This window comes from Psammomys obesus, unplaced genomic scaffold, assembly GCF_907164565.1.
Source record: "Psammomys obesus unplaced genomic scaffold, mPsaObe1.curated_primary_1811, whole genome shotgun sequence".
NCBI lineage: Eukaryota > Metazoa > Chordata > Mammalia > Rodentia > Muridae > Psammomys > Psammomys obesus.
Window position 1 is genome coordinate 851 of NW_026594063.1, and position 26,488 is coordinate 27,338.

Sequence of the window (26,488 nt, forward strand, 5' to 3'; positions counted from 1 at the left end):
CCTGAAGCTGATCGTAGTCAAGTTTATCCTGTACAAATGTATTGGAGCTAACTAAGGAGTATATTTTAAAAATGTTGACTTTTATAGAATGCAAATTGCAGCTCAATGAAGCTACTCTAAAAGAAGAAAGGCAAAGGTAAGAAGGAGTGAAAATGTCCGTGGCCACATCTGCCCGAGAGCACCAGCACGGGCACAGTTACACTTAATGGCTGCATGTCCTTCGGCTTCTTTCACAGCTAGGGTTGACCTGGACTCTCACACTAGTCCAAGTTAACAGTGAGGATCTTACCAAGGCCCAGGGTACAGTAGCTAATTACATATACTGTGACTACTACCAACTATTTCTGAGCACACTGTGCTCAGAGAATAACAGAGGCACAGCACATACAGAACTGGAATTTTATACACAAACACTGAAAATTACAAATACAAAACCCAAACCAACAACAAAAAGGAAAGGAAACAACACAGAACAAAACCAAAGAGGGCGTACTAAGTGGCCGAGGCTCCCACAGTGACAATGTAGTGGCCCAGGACTGGGAGGCCCGGCTCAACTCTGAGGTCCACCTTTCACTGCCCTGCAGTGTATTTACTGTGTGTAAAATGTCACATGTCAGTAAGAGTGCGATTATAATTAGGAACTGGAAGACAAAGCTAAAACATAACTATTGGTATGAAAAATAAGGAATGCTACCTGGAAAACCCAAAAGTAATTTTTTTAAATGATAAAATAAAAGTATCAGGTAATAAAATTACACTTACAAAGCTTTTGAAGATTTACTTATTCTATGGATACAATTGTTTGCCTGCATGTGTCCACACGCCTGGTGCACATCCACAGCCCAGCGCTGCATTTTAATATGGAGAATGACAAAGACCACACTTTTAAACACCGAGAACCTTCCTTCATTCCAAACTTTAGTAAATTTAAAAGGCAAAAACAAAGATGTAACTAACGTAATGAAGGAAATCACAGAGGAGGACAGTAACATGGTGTTTTTAAGCATAGTAAATACCATGGTTTTAGGTGTCAAAATGTGGTGTGAAGTTCTCTGTCAAACTGTAAGCATAGGATGTAGCTTGAAGACATCACTTGTTACTAAAATGTACTATGGTCTTCTAGCCTAGAACACAAAATGGTCCTTCCTTGTCAGCAGAGCCTTCTACTTAAGAACAGAAATGATAACCGGTTCTTGAACATCACTTGCTTATCATTTTAAATTGTCAAGAACAAGTTACGAGCAACTTAAATACTGCATGAAACAAACCATTATATTTTTAATGCAAAACGATTTTATAAGGTGTACGCAGTTGTGAGGTACTGTGTTATTTTCAGCAGTTCCGTCAGCGGCCGCAGTGCACAGAGAGGCAAGGGTTAAAGTCTCACATCAGCACAGACACAGCAGTGATCACTGTCTTACCAATCTGTTGATGCGGACAAAGTCCTCTGAGGTTTTGGCCCAAGGAGGAAGCTCAACATCCGACACCACCGTCCCATCGTCCATCACTCCAAGGTTATAATTGTTGACGTTGACAAACATCTCAGGGAGATAGTAAAACTCAGGAATCAACTCCTACATAAAAAAACGAAAGAAGTATTGTATCATAAAATATAGGCCGTGAACTGGGTATCTGTAACACGACCTGACTGGTTCCCATTACACAGAACAACAATAAAAATAGGTAGGAAAATTTTTTCTTTTTGTTCTATCACCAACTTTTTGTTAAGAGAGATCATAGCAGGAAAATGTACACAGCATCTTAATACACGTACCCAAGGCTTTCCTTCAGCACACACTCAAAACCTCAGAGACTCTTCATTTCAAATAAGCAAGTGCTAACTGGATTGCCAAGACACAAACAGGAACTGCACGCTATACCAACAGCCCACCATAGATTTTAAAGTGAAATATGTGGAGTTTGTAGCAGAAAACAATCTTTATGGAATAAGAGTTAAAATGTTATTAATGTGGTCTCTATCAACCTGGAAAATAATTACTTATATTTTAGTTATAGATAAACAGTAATTTTTACATCAAAACATCAAAGTTTTTTAAGATACTAACTCTAATAAAAGATCAAAATCACTTGTCTAGAAACCCTGCATAGAAATCAATTAAATGAAACATAATGACTATAATTACCAATTTTTACAAAGGAGAAGAACGCAGCCGGGTAGGCCATGAGGCCCACACGTAACTTTTTCAGAGCTCTGTAGACCTGAAATCCAGTCTTGACATGGGTCAGTGCCTCAGTAGTCTTTCAGAAACCCCCAAGGCCAGCTACCACAGGTCTGAATTTCCAAACAGTAGAAAAATAGAGAGGTCATCAGATTTTGGACAAGGTCAGTATGAACTTGCCAGAGCAGAGCAAAGAGATGCATCAAGAATTAAGCTATTATCACATTCATAGCCCATTCATGGAATGCTGCTTGACTCTGAATTGCACATCTTTTGTTTACAATCATGATAATTAACTAAGCAGGGCAGAATGAGCTTGTCCTTCAAATGCCTGATAACACATGGTCAATAGCTGTGAAAGACTTCTAAAGTGAATGTTAGTCCTTAAAAGAAGAACCTTGTTGGAAGTTTAACCTTGAATCAGATAACTCTCACACACTTCAGGAACTTCAGGTACACCATCTTTGGAAGCCATGACTGTGACTCTGATCTCTAACTAGAGAAGCAGGACAAGCGCATGTTATTTTACGCTGGCAGGAGTGACAATGTATTTGTGCGTGTTAGGTGAGATCAGAGCTTATTTACCATGATTTACCTTCATAACAGCTTTAGAAGGTGAGCTAATGGGTCCATCTTATGAAGTTAAGGCAGGCTTGGTGGCATGTGCCTGTAATTCCAGGACTCAGAAGACTGAAGGAAGACAGAGATGTTACCTGGAGGGTAAGGCTAGTCTAGGCCACACAGTAAGCCGAGGCCTGTCTAGGCTTTATAATGAAACCCTGTCTTTAAAAGACAACTGCCCAAGGTGGAAGAGCACAAAAAGTTCTCATTGGATTAGCCCAAAGACCTGAGTTTGACCTCCCCAGGGATTCATGGTGGAAAGAGAAAACTGACTCCCAAAAGCTGTCCTCTCCCTGCCACGTAGGAACCAGGAAACACTCCGTCCACTCACATAATGTGTACACACACACACACACGTCATTTTTACTGACAGTAAAACAGAAGCTAAGGAAGACATGGGTATATGATTTTCCCAAAGATTAAGGAAACATGTTTCTTCCAACCTCTGGTAGCTGTACTCAGCCTAGAGGGAAGGAGGGGGGATGCAGTGTGAACAGGAACAGGAGGGCGCTTCTGATGAAGAGGAGAGGAAAGCTCTGGGCTTGGTTGGCAGAGCGAAGACAGACTGGATTTGACTTCCTACCCACTGTCCCTCAGGGGGGACACCCTGCCCACAGAGTCTGCTGGACCAACATGCTTTTTTCTGGGGGAGCTGTCACCAGACAACAAGGATTTGGCAGTTGCAAGTGTGTCCCAACCTAAACCCAGTAATAAGAAGCAAAGACGCTGCCTCGAGGAGACTACACACCTTATTTTAAGAGTAAGACGACAAAGCTGAATGGATAGAAGTCAGAAGGGCCAATTTTCTAGGTGCTCCCTAAACCTGGATTCTCATTCAAGCCTTAAAAAGTTGAAGGCCACCACAACCGGCTGATATGTAGCCCAGGTTGGCCTCGAACTCGTAATCCTCCTGCCTCCCCCTCCTTCAGCAGGGTTCTTGCAGGGACTGATGAATCAACCAAGGACCACGGAGAGGAACTAGACCCCCTGCTCAGATGTAGCCCATGGCAGCTTGGTCTCCTGTGGGTTCCCTAGTAAGCGGAGCAGGGGCAGTCACTGGCATGAACTTGGTTGCCTGCTCTTTGCTCAACTCTTCCTGGAGAGGTAGCCTTACTAGATCGCAGAGAAAGAGGATCCAGACAGTTCTGATGAGACCTGATAGGCTAAGGGTCAGATAGTAGGGGAAGAAGACCTCCCCTATCAATGGACTAGGAATGGGGAGTAGGAGGGAAGAAGGAGGAGGGAGGGACTAGGAGGAGATGAGGGAAGGGGCTACAGCCAGATACAAAGTAAATAAGTTGTAATAAACAGTAGTAATAAAGAAAAACATTTTTTAAAAAGGAGAAAGACAGAAGTTGAAGGCCTTGTCCTACCACTTTAATGATTATCGGTGGACTTTCCACCACCCTGCTATGAATAAAGGTTAGATTCAAATTGGGATGGTTTTTGTATGTTTGTGTTGGCCATTATGATTTTATATTCATCTTAATAATGAATTATTAATGTATAAACTGAAAGTACAATTTTGGGACACAAAATGGTACAGTGAAAGAATAAAACACAGTAAGTACTTATTTTTACTTTTTCTGACTTTTTTTGAGAATAGGATTCATACTGTAGCCCACGCTATCCTGGATTTTACTATGCAGCCCAGGCTGTCCCTGAGCTCATGGTTACTCTCATGACTTCATGACTTTAGTGCTCACATTACAGGTGAGTAAGTTCTTTTTGGTTCAAGCCTTGGGTAGACAAAAGCGGTGACACAACACATATTTCAAAAATAATTATTTAGTTCTGAATCTTTACAGGTAATTAATTGTGTTAAGGTTCAAACAGAGAAAAGTGTTTTCTATTCATATAAAAACACAGATCAAAATGAGGGATCTGTGAAAAGTGCAAGAAAAGACTCATTTATTAAGACAAAACTGGTTGTAGGAACAAAGAGCATTCAGAATTCAATGGAGAAAACGGAGCCTAAAAGCCAGGCTGGTCAGGACTGTGGGTAGGAGAACCCTCGGCAGCAATTTCCCAGGGCAGAATCCTGCCATCTGTTTGCATGTTTCTCTGAAATGAAGGCACTGGGAAAAGGTGGACCCTAAGTATTTTGTTCTTGGCTACATAATCCCGCGCATGTCCAGTGACAGCATACTGGGCCCTGGAAAGAATATCTGTGAAGTGAGTAACAGAGAGAAAGACTATGGAGGAGGAGGGCAAGGCCTCAATAGGCAAAGGGCCTGCTGTGTGAACCTGAGGTGCCTTCTCTGACCCAGCACTCCTGCAGAGAGGTGGAGGTGCGAGCAAGCATCCCCGGGAGCCTCTGGGACAAGCGGCAACAACAAAGGAGCTCTGTTCAAACACTGGGAGGACTGACACCACAGGCCTATCCTCTGTCCTCACATCTGCTGTGCTAGCTACAGATCTGCACACACACATGAGCACACGCGCACACACACACACTACACAAAATTAACAAATGGTATTTAAACTTTACTAAATAGCATAAGGGAAAGCCAATGGCATTCCTGATAAGAAAGGTATCTTACATACATTATTGAAATGTATGTATCATTTAGTTTTAATAATCAATGAGAAAAAAAATCAATCGGTTTAGGGTTAAAAATAAAGTGAAAAGAATAAGTAGAGTGTGAAAAAGCCGGGTCTAATGCCTTAGCTACCCCTTCCCATAAAAACAGAAACGGGGACACTTAAAAATAACACAAAGCTAAACAGAGCAGGCCTTTACTCACAGTAACACTGAAGAGATTATGAAGAGCTTACAAATAGCATGCAGGACATAATCAAATAAGCGCAATTGAATTACTATGAAGGGAGACTTGCTGCAATCTCAAGATAGGTAAACAGCATAAACTGGGGGAAGCCGAATCCCCTCTTAATAGGAAACAAACACGAACGTAATCAAGACATCAGGACAAGTCAAAGAAGCACAACCCGCAGAGCCAAAGCATCGTCCTGGGGTCGGCGGCAGCCGGCGTCTGGCCGGAGCGCCCTCTGAAAACAGCGGTGACCCAGCACCAAACACTCCCATCCAAAATTATCTTCTTTGACAGATGAAATTTATTAACAGAGTCAAAGATTATGTCTTTCTGATACTTTAAATGCACACTTACAAAGTGAAGTATGTTTTATATTCATCTGAACAGAACACTCAGCTCTGGATAAAAAACACATGTTCGGCAATACTTTAAAACATCAGTGGGAATGACAAGTAAACAACCCTGACAGAAGACAGACATATTCGCAATCCGTATTTTCCTTCAGCTTGCGGACAATGACTTTAATTTCTATCGCTTAAACAGGCAGATAGGTTCTAGAAGAGGCGACATGGTCAAACTTTAGTGTATCATCCCTTAAAATAAAACCGTGACAGGTTCAAACAGAGGTTACACCACAATTCAGGGTAAACTCGGCACTTTGATCACAAATCCTGAGGCTTTCCTGCCGTAGTGACAAGGATTGGCTGAACCACACATACGCTTTAGTTTTCCTCATGAAGGCACAGTATGCGCTGGACGGAACGCCTGCGCAGCCAGCCTGTGGACTTTCCCTTCATCACTTACCAGTTCTCTCCCCAGAACTAAAACCATTGCTCCCTCCATCCTCCATCTGGGCTAGCACATGAAATGCCAATGTATTAATATAAAGAACGGACACGGATGGACACACAGACACACACACACAGCCAATCTGCTGCTTCAGAATAAACGTTTATACCTACTTCCCTCTCTTTCAGGTCTGAAACCTTGACAATTAAAATGGAGCAGTACAGTTAGGAGCATTACACTGAGGTAAAGAGAAAGGAAGGTGTAATTTTAGCTCTTTATCATTAGACAAAATGATAGACTTTATGATATAAAAACTTAAAGCTGTCTTTAGAAGAAAAGCTGATGATCAGTAGGATGGGAAAAAAATATTACAATCTTATTAACTTAGAAGTTAATTCATATTAACTTACAAGTTTGTCAGCACACAAATAAAAAGTTTTGAATATCTGACTGAAGTATAATACATTACATTTATTACTCAACTTAAATGTTGAGTTTATATTAAAATATTAAGTTTTCACATTGAGGTTTAAACTTGATTTTCTATTTAGTAGATAAAACATCACCTTTATATATTACATATATTGCTTTCTTCAGTAAAATAGAAACAATAATTTTTTAAAAATCGAAGTGGAGAGGTCTGGGTTTGGTTCAGTGGTAGAGTACTTGCCTAGCAAGTGCGAGGCCCTGGATTCAGGCCACAGCTCTGAAACACACACACACACACACACACACACACACACACACACACACACACAACCAAAAAACCCCCAAAACAAAAGCAACAAGGTAACTAAAACTGATGTAGAAAAACTGATCTATAACACATCTGGGTGAACCTAGCTAAGTACTGTAAAAGGACTGATTTCCAACACATTAAAACAAAATAACCCATAGGTGAATAAGCAAACAGGCAACATGGACTCTATCTCAATCTGATACAGTGGAGAGTTTTAGTCCTGACTACTTAATTGAATTTCTATGACCCCACTCACCTCATTTGTCATTCCTAAAACTCGGGATTTGTATGAAGTTCTATAACACAGAATTCTATATTATCATTAATATGACCCTCAACTTAAAAAATTGCAAATTGCAGATGCACCAAATTTCCCAATCTAAGAGGGCACTTGCTGTGCTATGCCAAGCCATAAAAGCCTTCACTGTAATTATAAGAGCACTTAACAAAACTCATTTGTAAAAGAAACTACACTCACATAAAACTAAGAATCACTAGTCGCTGAACCATCATCACATTAAGAAATTATTATTTTTATTAACAATGACTTAACATGTCGTGTAAGGCTTAACAGAAACAACCCTGTAGCTTAGAGTTCACGCGTGCTTTCAACACGTTTTCTACGTCCAGATTTGGAATGTACATTCGCATTAGGTCTTTTGTTCAAGAATTTTATCTTCAGAAAAATTATAATTTAGGGAAAAAACAAAGGGCATTAATAATAATAATAGTGAATTACAAATAAACAAGTAATAAGTTACAACTGCTCTTAAACAGAGGCGGAGGCCACAGCCTCACAGCCCTGAGCTTCATTCCCAGAACCCACAGGGCTAGGAGGGCAAGCCAGAGGTCTCATGCTTTACAAATCTCACAAGACTAATTAAACTAGTGTAAAACTATTTTACAATCCTCTCATTTTGTGTATCTATACAACCATACATACATACATACACACACACAACTAAAACTTTTCAGACTCAGGGTTAAAATTAATTCATGTAACCTTATTATGCTTATTTATTTAAAAATATTTTTTAGTAATCTCCTGGGATTTAATTATATTGTGTTTACTATATGTGTGGAATATGGTTTATTGTTGTGCTACTTTCATAAATTTTATAACAATCGATAACAATTCATAATAAAGTTTATACTCCCAGAGCATGGCACAGACCGGTGAGATACCCACACGGAATCACATCAGGCTGTAGCCGTCAGAAAGGAACCACTACTGATTATAAAACTTACTAAATTTCACTATCTACAGTTTTCTATAAATCTTTGTTAGCACATGAAATTTAATTGCACGTTCTGTTACAGACAAAAGTCTCAGTCTCCCAAATAAGACACTAGCCCCATTCCAGGCGTAGCACGCTCCTGGTTGGCTGACAGGAAGCCCTTGACTTGCCTGCTGTGCTCTCAGTATCTTCGGCAGGCTCTGTCAGTTACTCCTAGAAAACCTGACTGTCTTCCCGTCCCACAATCAGCAAAGCACCGAATCCTAGGGATGGCAGGTGCTTCTTCCTCTGCCCAGCCTTCTCTCCTGGCCCCAGAGCCACACCCTTTCCCCCACAGCTCACATCTCTCATTAGCTCTACTCCCGCCCTTCTTCCAAAGGTGTTTCTTTCACAGAAAACTTGACATCATATTCTTCCTCAAAAAAAGCTGGAGAAATCCTGATGGTAGTGGAGGCCTCGCTGGTTTGTGAGAGCTGGCGCGGCCATGGACTTTCATGGAGGAGAAACTGCTCCCACCACTTTGCTAGGCCAGCATCAGTTCCTTACTATTCTGCACGACTCTTAAGCCCACTGAGAAGTGCAGCTGCTAAGCCTCAGCAACGAAGCCTCTTCTACAGCTGATGGAGACCATCACAGAAAACCACAAGTGGACAAGAGGCAGAAGTCAACAGATCACGGGAAGAGCAGCAGACACACCTATGTCACAGCTCCTGGGGCTCTGGCTCAGGGAACAGCACAGAACAGGTGCTAAGACTATGAGAGCTGCAATAGCAAGGTGTCTGCTGTGAAACAGGTCCTTCTAGACATGGCCGCATGAGCAAGACCAGGACAACGGCAACATCAATGGACAGGTTAGCGTGGAACGAGGGAAACGTTCTCAGGGGTCTAGCCCTAGACAAAGAACCACAGGCAACAAAACTGCCGGGAGGAGAAAATTATCCTCCTCCGTAAGGAGGAGCGCCCTTACTAGGTGTCCAGAGCAGAGTGGGCAACTTTGAAACCATATGTGTGCGAACTACACAAACAGACTCAGCATATGTGCGTGTACTGCATATACACACATCACACACATTACATAACAATAAGGAAGAAGCTACGCCTCAAGAGTAGAGGGACATGGGATGCTTTCAAGAGAGGGTTTCTGGGAAGGGCTAGGGGAAAAGGGATGGGAAAGTGATGTAATTCTAGTTCAATTAAGATACATTAAAAAAGAATTACAAAAATTGAGTAAATGTGCCTTCCTTGTACTGGACTGCACAGTCAGAAATGTTTTTGTCCGACTATTTACTGAAAAAGAAACCTGCACAGGCCTGTGGGATGAAGGCCTCCCGCTGGAGCTGCCTTCTGAAATCTCTTCCCAGTGTTTCCTAACCGCGCCAGCTCCCCTTTATAGGCTACTACACAGGTAATGTGTTTTCCTCCTCCAAAGTGATCCTCATTCTTTCCAGCCAGGAGCTTGCTTTTTCGCTCTTACTCATTTGTGTGCTTGTCCACATGTGGGGTAGGTATGTGGGAATGCACGAGGACTTTCAGGAGCTGGTTCTCTCCTTCCAGCATGTGAATTCCAGGGACTGAACTCTGGTCACAAGGCTTGTACCATGACCCTCTGAGCATCTCATTGGCCCCTAATCATTCATTTAACAAATATCTGATTGACTGCCTAATGTGTTCCAGCCACCGCTCTAAGCTCTAGGGATATGCCAGTGAATCAAACAGTTCCAAATTCACCCTTTTACAGTACTGTAAAAGAACTGTTGAGGAGGTAGTCAGGTAGAAGAAACACATAGGCGGGAGCCATAAATTGGGAGGTCGGTTAAACTCCCTGATCTTTAAAACACAGCTCGGAGCCACTTAGTGTCGAAGTCATTGCCAGGCCACTGGCGGCCAGGGTTCGCCTCCTTACGCTCTAATGTGCACGAGCTAACTTACAGAAAAGGCAGTTTATGTAAACGTACTCTTCACATCTGGTAAGTTGTACATTACCTGCAAAAAACAGCCAATGAGAGCTAAGATAACTAAACATGCTTTTGTAGATTTTCATTTACTTCTCGATACACATTTGTAGCTAAAGATAAGGAGCTGAACCCTGAACCGAGCTGCTGCTGCTTCGGTGTTCTCTACATTATTTGCCGTGTAACTTTAGTACTTCTTTCTTCCCATCTCCCAGTAACACTCAGTCCCTCACTGCTGACGCTCACCCACACTTCTGAGGTTGTCTTGCTCTCTTACCCGACTACTCTCAGGGCCTGGGCACTGTATCCACGCTTCCTACAGTGTGACAACGAACATCGCATTGTCTTTTAAGACCACAAAATCTGTTCTTGTCACTCCTGTTCTTCAAACCCAGCCAATGTCCCACACTGCTCCTTAGTAAAGCTGAGCGAAAAGCTGCCCCGCCTCTCCCTCCTATGTCAGGACCACCTCTTCCGCTCACTTGCTGCAACCTGTTTTGTTAGTAGACGTGTCTCTAAAACAAAAGCTCCCTAAAGGGAGGAACGGTGTTCCGTGTGGCGCTTCACTGCGACCAGAGACCCAAAGTAGATAAACTCAACTTAAAAATAACTTTAAAAACATCCCGGCTGTGCCAGGATTCTTCCACAAATTTTACCAGAGTTTATGTCAGCATAGGCTATAGTTTACTAATACATCACTATATTAAATTCCAATTTCTGAGAAAATGCGCTCCACCAATGCTTTCTGTTTTATAGCCAGTTACTCCAACCTTTACTGCAAAGCAAGAACCCAAAGAGACAGCCCTGCCTGACTCCTTTTTCTCTGACCCTGTCAGTCATTTCTACAGGTGTTAGGATTTACTTGGGAGTCAGAGGGACTACACTCAGCCAGCAGACTGAGCCCACTGACAGGAAGGGCTTCAGAAAGGAGAGGGCTGCTTCAGAGATGGGAATTCAATGGCAACAACAGCGAAGCTTAGCCAGCCACCTGGTACGTAGATATGACTGGCTATACAACTTTATTAGTCTGTTATTTGTCCCACAAATTTGGTCACAATAATTCACGATGAAAGCTGAAGACATTCTGGGCCAGGTGTGGTGGCTCAGCCTGTAATGACAGTGCTCTAGTGGCAGAGTTGGGAGGACCAAAACCTGAAGACAGCAAACAGCTCTGAATCTCAGTTCCTAAATTTAAATGAATGTTTAAGACCAAAAATATAGAATTACTATGACTTTGTGGTACTGGGAATCTGGGACCTTAAAAAGTGTTCAGCAAGACTTCTACCACCACCGAAGACCCCAAACCTCTAACTGGTACTTGCGTCACAATGTTGACTCCTCAACCCAACTTTAACCCTTTCTGTTTCAGTCTTCAATACTGCACATTGCTGCCACTGTGTGCCACTTTAGATGAAACACCGTAAATGCTGTTTGTCCTTCTTCAGGTGATGGACTGAGACTAAAGCCAAACCCAAGCTTTATGAGCCCAGAGCATTTCTTTCTAACTGTCCCTAGGCCTAAGCCTGAAAGCTTCTAGCCTCTGAACAATCTAACCTTCTACAAACCTAGACCTTGAAGGTTTCAGCTTCTAGTTGCTAACCTAGGCCTAGAGCATTTTCAGCTTCTGAGACTTACTGCTGAGTAACCTCATCCTTTCTGCTTCTCTCTGAACTCTGGCTGGCTGGATCAACTCAGCTGTTCTGGCTCAAAACTCCTCTCCAGGCTAAGTCAAACTGGCTTCTCTCTCATTCTCACTGAACTGCTCTGCTTGGAAAAACTGCCTCTGAACTCTACCAACTGAACTGCATGAACCCAACTGACTGGAACTGCAACGAACTGTACTGTCCTGAATCCAGCACTGTCTCCGTGAATTCTTCCTCTCTCTTCCCCGCTCTGAGGCAGCTGTTCTTTCCTGTCTGTTCTGCTGCGAGCTGGGCATATCCTATCTCTGGCTCACTCTCTCAAATCTTTATCTCATTCGTCATTTTCTCTGCCCCTCAATTGCGTGGCACTGTCTGGGATTAAAGGTGTGCACTGAATTCTACCCAGAGGGATTAAAGGTGTGTTGTGTCTGGGTGTATCTGCAGTTCAGCCAGAGTACACAGACCTAGGCCTTTGGATGTGATCCCTTGTCGGAGCAGCCATGTTGATGGATCATTATTGCTATACAGAACACTGCATACAAAGGCAACAAAGACATGCTGTTCTCGCTAGGCAAAGAACTACTCTTTTTGTGTGATTATAAATCGATGTTCTAAATCCATGCTGCTCAGGATAGTGGCTAAACGCAGTGGTTCTTGAACACTTTAATGTGGCTAGTATGAACAGACATGTTCTAGAAATATAAAATATGTAAAATATTTTTAAGACTTAGGATAAAAAAAATAAAAGAGCCAATTGATTTTGTACTGATTGACTATTTATTTATCTATCTATCCATTTATTTACTTATTTATTTATTTGCTTATTATTTATTTATTTATTTGCTATCTATCTATCTATCTATCTATCTATCTATCTATCTATCTATCTATTTATTATTGAGAAAGGGCTTCTCTGCATAATCTTAGCTGTCTTGAAATTGGCTCTGTAGACCAGACTGGCCTTGAATTCAGAGATCTATCTGCCACCACCATCACCTGGCTTAATAGTTTGACTTTTAGGCTAAGACATATTACTGAAATCAATTTCTTTTGACTTTGAAATTAGACTATAATACAATTAATATTAATATGTGGCTTATACTATATTTCTATCAGAAAATGCTACCAGAAGCCAACTTAGAGACTTGACCAGCACAGTATACTCGAATAGAGTAAAGGTGTCACTGAGAGGGGAGGCATGAAATGAACTCACAAAGGATACACAGAAATGTAAATGATCTCCAAACTTTAAAAGTGGCAAATCAGGTCGGGTGGGGTGGCCCATGCCTTTAAAACCAGCACTCAGGTAGACTCTAGGCCCCAGTGGGGGAGGTGGGTATGGGTTGAGGGGGTAGGGGGTGCTGCAAAGACCAATGCACCAACCCAGGACCATGCATGGAGATAACCTAGAACCCCTGCACAGATGTAGCCCATGGCAGCTCAGTGTCCAAGTGGGTTTCCTAGTAAGGGGAACAGGGACTGTCTCTGACATAAACTCAGTGACAAGCTCTTTGATCACCTCCCCCTGAGGGGAGATCAGAGGTCATAGAGGAAGAGAATGCAGCCAGTCCTGATGAGTCCCGATAGACTAGATAGAAGGGGAAGAGGACCTCCCCTATGAATGGACTTGGGGAGGGGTGTGGGAGGAGAAGAGGGAGGGAGGGTAGGATTGGAAGGAGATGAGAGATGAAGCTACAGTTGGAATACAAGGTGAATAAATTATAATAAATAATAAATCAATAAATCAATAAAAAAAAAAGCAGTCAGGAGGCAGAGGCAGGTGGAGCTCTGTGAGTTCCAGGTCAGCCTGGTCTATAAAGTGAGTCCAGGACAGCCAGGTCTACACAGAGAAACCCTGTCTTAGAAAACAAATATAAAAAAACAATAACAAAAAAGTGGCAAATCACGCTAAAAAAACAAAAGTCTACTTTATTCATGAGATCATTTTGTTTACAGAAATACCAGTTTAGAGTTTTGCCATTATTTTATAGAAACAACCACTTTCTTAAATAAAATTATTCTCTAAGAATTAGTAGAATGCAAGCAATGGGGATTCTGTCTAATATATTAAAATTGCCTCTAGCAGGAAAGAAGCAAGGCTAGAACTGTCCTTTATTCTCCTTCTGAAATAACCGTTTCCCCATTTCCCATGCTGCAGGGAATGTATGCTGAACTATTAGACAACGTGCACTTCGCAGCCCGCCCAAAGCCCTTTCCTTCTGTGGCTATTTTCTTGAGGGTCTCTAGGATGTTCCCCCACTACGGCATGCTGCTACTAAGGAACTACAAAGGTTATAGACCAATGTTTATATCCTTATGGTAATTTCCATGTGCTCTTAGACATTTAGTTTGAATTTATTATAACAATCTTAAAACGTGCTTTCTAAAGGGTAACACTTTAGGAAGAAAGAAAACAGAGCCACGATCAGCCCCCTCACTGTGAGAAGCTCCAAACGGGCTATGTGGCCGTTCATTACTGTTTGTTTAAGGATTCGGAAGTCACGAGGTTGTAGGATCCCTGTGACTGGTTTATCAGTGTAGACAACAGAGTGATTAGCAATGGCACAGCACACTGTGGATGTTCGGGACGGGGCGGAATATCCACCCTGGTAAGATAATGAGTCAGCTTCTCTAAGGTTAGACCTAAAGCACTTCACAAAGTACAATCTGAGGAGGTAGAAATAAAAAACTAAAAGATATTAATTAAAAGATTATAAGGAAAGAATGTAGACATGATTCCAAGGAGGCCGCCTGCTCTTCAAGTTCCACATTCCCTTCCCTTTGGCTGGTTTTCACTGTGGTCAGTTCCCTGGAGACTATGGCAAGAGTGTCACTAGCTCAGGATTCTGAGGCCAGCTGGGCAACAGAGTGAGGCCCACAGAGAAAGGAAGACCTACCCAACTTCTCCCCAGTCTCCACACAGATGACTTAGCTGACAGAGAGGCCGCTAGGCGCTCCTGCAGTCGGAATGCCCACGCCCAGAACTAAAAGTCCAGAGTACTGCTACTAGTCAGTACAGTCTCCGGGCTACCAGGGCGCCCGCTACTACTCCGAGTTATTTAGTGGAAAAAAGAGTAAGAACAATAAAATGGAGAAAAGGAGAAAGAAGAAAATGACCTGTTTTGTTTGCTGCTTTTAGCTGTTTTGCTGGGTTTTCCTTTCCTGATTTATTTTTCAAAGCATGAGATGTCTGAATGAAAGTGAGAATTTAATTGAATACACTGTAATCGAAGAATTGAGGCTCACACCCACCCATGAATACACACAGGGCAACACTGACTGGACTCAGGGTTTGCGTGTGTGTGTGCGTGCGTGCGTGTGTTTTTAAGGCCTTTGTGTCAGCCTCCTATACCTAGAAACACTTTCTGCCTGGGATTCCCCAGTGAACACAGTTGGCCTGGATCCAGCTGATCCCACTTGAGTCCCCCAGTCCTCCGACTGGTCCTGCAGGCAGCCTCCCCACTTCCACTCCCTAGGAAGGCCCCAGAGCTTGCTGAGGGCCCTTTGCCCTCCTCCAGCCTCTGGGCAGCCGCCTCTACCCTGGACTCCCCCTGAGCACAGCCAGTAGGAACTCAGTGAGGCCCTTTTCTGCCTCTTCTCCTTTATTCTCAAGGAGCCCTGGTTCACCTCACCTCCGTCCAGCGGAGACTAACTCCAGGGCCCCAGACCTTTAACTGCAGCTTTCCTTCAAGCTACCAGCTCTCTCTCCCCACTGGGCCCACCTCAGCTCCTTCCTGAGGCGTTCACAGCTGCTCCCCTTGTCTGCCTCTCTCCCTACCATGCGATGTCAGCGCCCAAGTCACTTCAGTCAACCCAAGTGCAGCCCCCGCATAGACACACAGTGAGCGAGGGGCGCGGTCTCTACAGAGACTCCCACATGCAGTCCAGCGGGAGGACAGGACAAGGACTCAGAACAGCTCACGATATGTCCAAGGACCTTAGGAAGCCAGGAATACATTCATTGATGAAGTTTATGAAAAACCAACAGTGGAATGAAACAAAAGAAATAGTTCAAGATATGAAAGTAGAAATAGAATGACTAAAGAAAACACAAACTGAGATAAAACCAGAAATGAAAATTGTGGAAAGTCAAACAGAACAAAAACGTCCCAGGGATGTCTCACTGTCCTAGTTAGGGTTAGTATCACTATGATAAAACCCAGTCACCAAAGCAAGTCAACAAGGCTTACTCTTCCGCATCGCCGTTCATCACAAAGGACGTCGGGCAGGAGCTCAGGCAGGGCTGGCGCCCGGAGCTGGTGCAGAGGCCATGGAGGGGCTGCTCACCTACTTGTGCCCCAGGGCTCGCTCAGCGGCTTACCTACAGGGCCCAGGGCCATCAGCCCAAGGATGGCACCACCTGCAATGGGCTGAGTGTCCCCACATCAATCACTAATTAAGACATGCTCCACAGGCTTGTCTACAACCCAATCTTACGGAGTTACTTTCCAAATTGAGGCTCTCTCCTCTCCAGGAGACAGAAAAGTAGCCAGCATGCTTACCACCAACACAGCACATGGCACGGAAGAGAGAAGCTCGGGTGTTGCAGACAAGATAGAAGAAATGGAAACCTCAGTCAAAGAAAATGTTAAATTTGAAATAATTCAAGCACAAAACATTCAGGAAATCAGAGACACTATAGAAAGACAAAATCTATAAATAACAGGAATAGAGAAAGGAGAAGAAAACCAGGTCACAGGAACAGAAGATATTTTCAACAAGATGACTGAGAAGGATGGGCCCATGAGACAAGAAGCAGAAAACAAATAGCTGGGACCAGAGAGGAAACTCTCACAGCACAGAGTAATCAAACCACTAAACATACAAAACAAAGCATAGTGAAAGTTGCATGAGAAGAGGACCAAATGGCATCAAAGATAGACACACATAAAGTTCTCATTCTCAATGGCGATTTAAGAGCCAGAAGGACCCAGAGCGACTGATGTTCTACAAACACTGAGACCACAGATACCAGCCTAGACTACTACACCCAGCACAACTATAAACCACAATAAAGATAAAGAAAAACATTCCACAATAAATGAAATGTAACTGGCATCCATCTGATAATCTGATTTTACAGAATTGAGATGTTATTAAAAATACATTACAAGGAGTATGTACAAGTAGAAAATCCATACTGAAATAGGTGAAGAAGAAATGAGAAGTAGAAAAGAAGAATTAAAATAGTTCTCAGGGATGAAATAATTACAAACTTGATGAAGCCTATTTGTTTTCTTCGTTGTTTTAGAGCTAGAATTTTCTTAGATTTTCTAAATTCTCTTGGTCTTTAAAGGTCCCTAGAATGGTCACCTTTTAAAAGAGCAGGTGCCCAGGCACCTAGCTGTGTACTCTCTGTGACTGATCCACGGTAAATGCTCCGTGACTGAAGACACCGAATTCCGGAAACCACATGCAAAGCCACAGAGTGAAAGTCATCTAAGTGCTGTGACATCTAAGTCACCATAGTTTCTGTTAACTTGTACCTTTGATGCAGTCACACTCCAGAAGCACAAGCAGATAAAAAGTACCTATTATTCTAATATAAGTGACGAAAATGCCATCTTTAGGCTCCCAAGTGTAGAGAAAATTCGTATTTATTCTATCACTTGTCTTTCACTGTGTCCACACTCTGGTATCTTGGCCCTCCAAACTTCTACCTTAGTATTCTGACTGCAGCTTCCCCACCTCTTTCTCTTCCTAATCCCCCCTCCCCCAATCCACTCTTCTTCCATTCTCTTCATAAAAGGGCAGGGCTCTCATGGGTATCAACCAGTCATACAGTAAGACTAGGCACCTCCTCTCCTATTACAGCTGGATAAGGCAACCCAGTAGGAGGAGAAGTGAGACAGGCAACAGAGTCAGAGACAGTCCGTGCTCCCACTGTTAGGAGTTCCAGAAGAAGACCAAGCTACCCAACTATAACATATATGCAGAGGGCCTGGGTCACTCCCATGCAGGCTCTTTGGTTGTCAGTTCAGTCTCTGTGAGCCCCTATGAACCCAGTAGATTCTGTAGGTGTTCTTGTGGTGTCCTTGACCCCTCTGGCTTCTACAACCCTTCCTCTCCCTCTTCCACAGGATTTCCCAAGCTCTGCCCAATTTTGATTATGGGTTTCCAAATCTGCTTCCTTCAGTTGCTGGGTGAAGCTTCTCTGATGACAGTTGTGCTGGACACCAGTCTATGACTATGGCAGAACATCATTAGGAATCCGAGGTCTCTGGGCTAGCCAGCCTCTGGGCCCTGGACCTCTAGGCAGTGCCAGGGGTGGGCTCCCTTTGTAGCATGAGTCTCAAGTTGGATCTAGCTGCATACACGTTACAGCTGGGTAGCTTGGTCTTCTTTTGCAGCTCCTAACAGTGGGAGCAGGGGCTGTCTCTGACCCTGCTGCCTGACTTTCTGACTTTTTCTTCCTCCTGGGTGGTAGTGGTAGGCCACTCCTGCTAATTCTGTTCTACTCTTATCCTAGCACACCTCGCAGGCAGGACAAATTGTAGGTTGAAGGTCTTGTGGCTGGGTTGGTGTCGCAGTCCCTCCACTGGAAGTCTTGCCTGCTTGGGAGCCAGCCTGTTCAGGCTCCGTACCCCCATTGCTAGGAACTTAGCTAAGGTCACCCTGATAGCTTCCAGAGAGTTTCCACTGCACTAGGAACCACTAAAAAGCAGGAGAGACAAACCCCCATATAGAAATCTCTTGCCACCAAGTAAAACTTCCAGGGCCAAGAAAAGATTAGAGCTAAGTGAGCTGCTGCTGAAGGGGCCCCATGGAAACCCTCGACAACTTAGGGTATTGTCGAGGATAATGGTTGTGCTCCACAAACTGACGGTAAGGCACTCCTGCTGAAACAGAGACCTATATATCTCATTGAATATGGTAAAGTCTGGCTGGTGCCTAGCAGAGCCTTCACCCCTGCTAACTGCTGTTGGTGGCAGTGAAAGGTCTCTGCACACTACCACACGATGAAGGTAAACAACAGGCCGACTGCAAGGTGTGCTGGTAAAAGGGGCACAAAAGCTGTGGGAAGAAGCACACGCCAGTGCTGTGCTAATGGCAGCGACAGTATGGCTTCCGCGGGCATTCTGCTGGGCCCACAGAGCAGTGTCTCACTCAGCGTGGGAGGAAGCACACGCCAGTGCTGTGCTAACGGCAGCGACAGAACGGCTTCCGCGGGCATTCTGCTGGGCCCACAGAGCAGTGTCTCACTCAGCCGTCACAGAAGTTTCCTCCTTCAGCAGATGGGAACAAACACAGAGGCCCACAATTGGACAGTGTGCAGACAGAGACTTTGGAACACTCGGTCTTCAATGGGATGCACCTATCAAATCCCTCCCCTCAGGGCTCAAACAACTGACAGAAGAGAAGCTGGAAAGACTGTGAAAGTGTTTCAGAGTATATTAAGAGATCAAAAAAATCTCCTCAGCTGTTCCAATACAAAAGCTTATTTTTGCATATGACAGAATCTTCAACAGAGTATCGTTGATAACGCAGTACTGTACCCTGTCAAATCAAACAGAAGACCGCATCTTACCCTGGAAAGCAGCACAGCTGAAAGTGCCGCAACTCCACCTCACATTTCGCAGTGTCTTTAATAATACACACATAGTAACAGAACTTTTCTGCTTTCAAATGCCTGTTTCTCAGGTGGCACTTTTTCTCTCCATGTGGTACAACTGTTTTTGCATAAGTCGTATTATTTTATAAGATGACAAGGGCTTAAAGACAACAGGTGCATCTGAAGATGCTTGAGCAGCACCCACGCCAGCTCCTTACAGAAAACCGTTCCAACAAGAAAATCAATCACTGGGCTTCTAGTGAGGATTACATTATCTACAATGGTGACTATTTTAAGGATAGAGCTTTTAGAAATCCAAATAAATATGCTGAGATTTTTCCCGTTGTCAGACTGTGGTAATTTTCTTCACTATGCTTGGAATTGTGTGTAGCTTACATGCCTACAATTCCAATGACGTGAGGAAGAGGAAAAACATCCTATAACTACAAACTTCCAACTGGTGAGACGAAAGCTGCTCAGATGGGCAGACAGAGATACACACACAAAGGAAACAGCAATCATGGGCAATGTTCTTGGCCATTTAATTACGGGTCCGTTCTCTGAGGTTTACCTTCCGTAAATATGTCTGGATCAGGGGAGAGCAACAGCAAACATTCACTCAACAGAAGCACACTGGCTATAGGAACCATACGAGGAAATATTTCCATACCTTAATATCAGACGTATCACGCTGACTGTTTCGCCATGCTCTGGAAATGGATGAGAAAGTTCTATCTGCATGATCAAATTTTCCTCCTTGCAAATTTAGAAAGTAAGTTGTAAAGGGTTCCTAAAAAAATAAGAAGTGGAAAACTTTTATGTTTTTTCACATTTTTAAAATCTTTAAATCTACATTTTAAACAACAGTAGTCATTAGTTGGTAATATGTCCAAGTTCTAGCCAAATTATGTGATAGCTCTAAATTTCTTTTCTGAATGTTTCTATGTTTAAATAGAAATTTTGGTACCTGAAATATTTTTATCAGCTTCCATCCTTGCCAAGAATAAATTGTTAATAGCATTTAGACAGGATTAGATATCTTTGCTTCACTGTTCAGGAAATAGTACAATATGTAATTGTTCTATTATTGTGGCTGGCTCACAATTTATAATGAAGACAAGAAAAACGTTTGGAAGGTTTAAAAGCCTCCTCTTAGTTAAAGAACACTTAAACACATATTAGCGGCCAATTGCTTGGCAGTAGCTAAGCCTATAATTTACTTCTAAGACTCATGTCTGTCCATACTCTTCCAACAAGCTTTAATTAATGATGTGCTGCTAATGCTTACCAAAGAACGAACTTTTTAGTATATGAATCACCTTTCAATTTTATAGAAACATCTCTTGTTTAACTGTTGTCAATACACAACAGAGCTGGTTATTTGGAAACACATGTCATTCTAGAGCAATGTAACTACCAGAATGTGTAAACATATGTCTGTGCTAATGAAGCCTTATTTACTTATTTCAACAAGTTACATTTGAAAAGAACCCAGCTGATCTGGTATGATAGGCACCACCTGAAGACACAGAAGAAGATAGTCACACAATTCTAAAGAAAACATTTTTATGGTTATGGCATGAAATACTGGCTCAATTGTTTAAAGCATTTTTACTATTCAAAGAATGCTGATTTCCAATCATTGTACATTCTCCAAAACACTGGATTTATTTAGTCACGGTCTGTTATTCAAATTGAACTTACTATTCTTAGAAGCCAGGCGAGAACAAAGCTTGCAGTTGAGTAATGAGTACCATAGTGGAACTTGGGAACTTGATCATCTTCCCATGACTCAAACCGTTCTGCAAAGAACGCTGCTCTTTTGGGATTCAAAGCTCCTATTGGCTGCCATAGGAAGGGGAGAAAGAGAAAGAAATATAAATGTAATCATCCATTATTTCTTCCATTCTTTTAAGATTATCCTGTAAGTATGCATGAAATAAAAGTTGAAACTATGTATTTGCAATTAGAAAAACAACAGTGTCTATACTCAAGTAACAAACAAAAAATCTTTTTTTTTTTTTTTCCAGCATGGCTAAACATACACAGATAGCCACATGTCTAGGTAAACCTGACATTTCTGTTACACAGTATTTTAATCAATCAGTCCAAGAAGGAAGATCACCTAAAGTGCAGGTCACTCTGGAAAGCCCCTATAATTAGAAGCGATGCCCAGTAACATTTCGGTGCTAGGGGAATTATTCTGTCTCTGAGAAGAGTACGGAACAAAGCTGGGAAGAGGGACTCAATGCAGAGCAAAGAGACTATGAGAGAAAAGGAGTAGATTCAATGAGAACAGTCCACTAACATAAGCTGAATAGAAGCGAGAGGACAGTGGGCTGTGGGGATGGCTCAGTTGGTGAAATCTTGCATGGCCAGCATTAAGATCTCAGTTCAACCTCACACAGTCATGAGGAAGGCAGGCAAGGAGACACACACCTGGAATTCTAATGCTGGAGAGACAAAGACAGGCAGATCCCTGCAGCTTGCTGGAAATCCAGCTTAGCCTAGTCACTGAGCTTCAGTTAACTTAGAAGAGCATACCTCAAGAAGGAAAGCGGAAAGAGAAAGAAGACAGGCAACCTCCACTTCTAGCCTCTAAGTGCCTGCATGGATTAAAAACACAACAACCCAAAACACGATAAGGACATTATGCTCTTATATCGGAAAACAGAACATTTTACAGAAGTTCCAGAATCAGTAAAGGCAAGCGAAGAGCCGGACTCACTTGAAAGCTCACACCTCATCAGGAGGTTGTTTTGGAAGATAAGATAAAGGAGGAACATTGCAGTCCTTCAGGCCATCCATGGCAGCACTCAATGCTAACTATGATTTTTTAAATAATCCTTTAGAACTAGTGTAAGGGTTTAACTACAACAATTGCCTGTAAAGCATCCAGCACACTGCTTGAATGAAATGTTTGTTGCTATTCAGGGAATATACAAACTTTGTACACAATGAGCAACATTCTCACATTTTCTTAAGGAAGACATTATCCTTGAGACCCTCAAAAGGGGCTACAGCTCTGAGGATGTTAGGATCAAGCACATGAAACTGCAATTCAGTCTGTGGGAACATTCTGACCTGAGAAACTCTACACTCCTTACTCAAAATATACACACCAGTTCAAAAATGACCTCACTAGTGAGGTGCAGAATTGTTTTATATCTCTTAGGAAATTTTATAACTTACTCACATTTACAAGATCAAGAAAACATCTGACTAATCCTGAGGAAAATGCTAAACTAAAATAAATAACATTAGTTTAAAATGCATGTATTTAGAAGTCATACAGTGAAAAGGGAGCCATGTTCAAGACCAGGTTCTTAAAATACTTTTCATATTGTGATTATAAGCAGCATTTTGAAGTCCTTATTTTGGCCGTCTTTCTTAATCTGTAAGGTATTTCACCTTCCAAACTGTTAGTCACTAACAGTGCCACTCCCCTTCAACAGGGCCTTGCTTCTGAAGGACGCTGTTTTATACTGTCAGTTTTTCCTTTACGGGTTAACCTTTAGAAGCATTTGATTACTATTTTAAGCTGTGTTACATTACTAATTTTAAAATGCCTTCTTTTAAACTCCTAGTTTCTGTACTAAAGAATAATATCTGACTTACTAACTACATGATAAGAATCACACTCATTGCAGGAATTCTTTGTTACAGAACCAAATGTGGAGGGCCTTTAAATGAATCTTAGTTGTTATCCCTAAAGACAGCCATGTAAAGAGGAAGAAGAGAAATAAAAACACTAGAAGACATTGTCTGAATTAAAAATAGAATCAATGTGCCTTTTGTGAGGTTCAGCTGCGTACCAAGTGTACACTTTATCTGCTCCTATTTTTATTACTCTCCAAATGAGTACCTCAGTGAATCAATAGTTATGGAATCACATTTCTTGAATATAGTGCTAAGACCAATTAGGATTGATTTCACTAGCACTGAAAGAAAAGGCATCGTACTGAGATCCACGTAGGTAGAACTACAGTATCGATTCTGGCTGGTATCATCCCAGCTGGTTCCTGAAGCTGCTACAGGGCAGCTATCAAGACATACCACCTTTATTTGCAAGCATATAAAAGAGAAGCCAGCCAATAAAAGAAGGTTTAAGACAGAAGGCAGCGGCGCTGCGCAGTGTCAGTGATACAGTGGCAGCTTACTCAGAGGAGCTACAGTGGGAATACACACATTGAATTATGCATTGCGGAAAGCACTGATTTATTGTGGCAATAACATCCACCTCATTAAAAGATTCTGCTTTGCTGCAGTTGGAAGGCTACATATTGTTTACTGCTATAAATTAATGGCCGCGCGGAGAAGACTGGGGAGCGTCCCAACAATAGATCTGTAATGACAGTGCCGTATATCACAGCTTCCGCAGCAGCTTCATAATAAAATGGAGACAAGGTATTGAGCTAATACATGCTACCGTGCTAGCCCGTATTTTCCTGACAACTGCTTTAAAAGATGAGCTGAATCCAACTATGGTCTAATGCTACAAAACATTTAACTAAGCAGGAATCAGTCAGACACCCAAGTGCATCACAGCATTTTAAAAACGTTGTCTAAACGTGGATCTCAAGCTGTTCCTTGCCCTCTGCAGAAGAGCTAACAGTTCATGCTGATGGATCCTCTCACTGTCCGGCATATTATGAGTAGCAGCTGCCGGGCAGTTCAGGAACTGTCCAGCACTCTCAGTTCATACTGAACTCTCTGTACAATTTAACCTGCTTGACAGGACATTATTTTTAATAAGAAAAGTTTTAAAGGAAGAAACCAAAAATACTGGCATCTAAAACTGGCCATAAGTTCTTGGTAACGATAAATCAAAAACAAATATTGATTGAAAGGGGCAAAACCCACATAATTCAAGTTTATTACAAAGAAAATATAAACGTCATTAGGACATGGAAAAATAAACACAAAAACAAAAATAAAATAGCATGTGAGATTAAAATAAAAATATAATTGAAAATTTATAGAGTATCAGAACTAATAATTATGGAGGAATGAAAATAAAAATAGTAATAAAGTTGGAAACAACAAAAATGTCAGGAAAACAAGTATCTTGAACAGGGCAGGGCGAGGCGCCAAGACCCACGCCCTGGACAGCACGTGACACACCACAGCGGCGTCTCTGGTCGGGGCCAACCACCCTGTCAGTGAGGCAGGCATGGGGTTAGAAAACGAGAACATTGAAATCAGCTTTTTAAACTTATTACAATAATGTATATTTTTACTAGCTTCTTGAGAGGTATTTTTGCTAATGCTCCATGTAAAACAGAGAAAGCTATTCTTCTTAATTACTTCTGTTCTGAGGTTATTTGATCAAGGATATTCAAGAAGGGTCATCAATCCAGCCTGATGGTGAAACACTAACTCTTCTAGTGAAAGGATGAAAGGAGCTCTGTGCCTCACAGCAGCAGTGATGATTCCAAAAGTAAGCCCGCTTTTCAAAGATCGAAGCTCTTAAAATGATTTACATGAAAAGCTGGAAAATACCAGTGCGAGTGACAATCACCTCTTGCCACCTTAGTGAAACAACAGTTTTGATTTCATAGAGCCCTTCAAACTTCACTGACTCTTAACCACCAGCAAAAGGAGCTTTTTCTTTTCTTCAAATTTTGAGATCTGTAACTGGAAGTTACTTAATAAAAAATGCTCCTAAAACCTGACTATTCACAACATATGAGCATGATATCCTACTCTGAAATGACCTGACTTACGTAACTTAGCTTAAATCAACTTCAGTCTTAGCGACTTCAATGTAGGTTTCAGAACTCCTTTCCAGATCTTTTGTCCACCTGAAACTGCTGTCCTGGAGGCTGTTTTCCCCGGTCTCAGCATCTGCACGCTACTTCTCAAGGGTGACTGCTGTTCGGTAGGTTTATCCAAGAGCCACATGAGTTAGGTACTCAGAGATCTCCTGTGAAGCACTCCCATGAACCTGGCTGCCATTTCACTGATTTCCTTCTGCTATTTCCATGAGTGCCACCACTGATCGTCAACCCTCAGGAGTGACTTCACAAACTGTCACTATGTTTGTAGCCAAGACAGTCACGAAGAACTGACAAGAAACTTCAAAAGTCCTGTACTGCAGAGATTTGTTTAAATGAACTGCTGAAAGCCAAGAGTCTCAGACTTTTTCACACCTTACAGTATAATTTTTCTTGAGAAAAACTGTTAAGAGAAAGTTAAAGAGAGAGGAGAAAGGTCTGAAGCACTTCCCAGGAATAATCACCCCGAGAGAGTTAAAGAACACTACTTTGCAAAGATCCATTTTGTGGTAAACAGAAGGGCAGAAAGACGACAGAGAAGAGGGTTCCAGACTGCAGCTCTGATTTGGGTCATGATGATGTCCTGAAAGCCACGCCATTGTCATGTACATAGATGGCTGGAAAACCAGACTCAGTGCACAAGCTGAGCTCCCCCAGTTCTAGGAGAGTGCCCACACACGCTGACAGAGTCACTGTGAAGGCAACACTAGTTTACAATAGAGCTGCTGAATACCCTGCTCTCCCAGTTTCTACACTCCAATGTTGATGAAGGTAAATATCAAAATATCAAGAGAAAGGTGTCTAATGTATATGAACAGATGAGAGCTTGCAGTTCAGAGCCCAGTGAAGTCCACGTTCTATCAAAAAAGCCAGGACCTTGTAGTTACCTGGTTTGGGAATATTCCAGGAAGTAGGTGTGTAGGCACAGAGGGACGCTCCACCTGACGGCAACACTTCCACTTATGGAGATAAAGAAAGACTGGTCCTCAGAGCCATAAACACATAACCCACCATCTTCAACACAGTCCTGTAACATCCAGGCCCATGAGCACCTCCACTGCGCAGGTCTGGGAGAAGAAGATGTCCCAGTGGCTGGTCATCTGCTGAGCGGGGCAGAGAGCTGGGTGCCGAGGGCAAACTGCTGGCCAGGCCTGAGCGCTTATGTTGCAGAGGGTAGGGTAAACACTGACGTGGAGCTCAGAAGGATGTGAAAACACATCCAT

The 26,488-nt window shown here is 42.5% G+C and overlaps 1 protein-coding gene across 1 annotated transcript; it reads right to left on the reverse strand.

Moving 5' to 3' along the window:
• Nucleotides 1-1,421: 1,421 nt before the first annotated feature.
• LOC129684610 (lipopolysaccharide-responsive and beige-like anchor protein) lies at nt 1,422-26,488 on the reverse strand (the record flags this gene model as incomplete). Its single annotated transcript, XM_055617819.1, has 4 exons — nt 26,318-26,488; nt 21,193-21,333; nt 20,159-20,278; nt 1,422-1,574 (listed from the first exon to the last, which is right to left on the reverse strand). Coding segments are annotated over exons 1-4 (585 nt in total), but the record flags the coding sequence as incomplete, so codon positions are not given.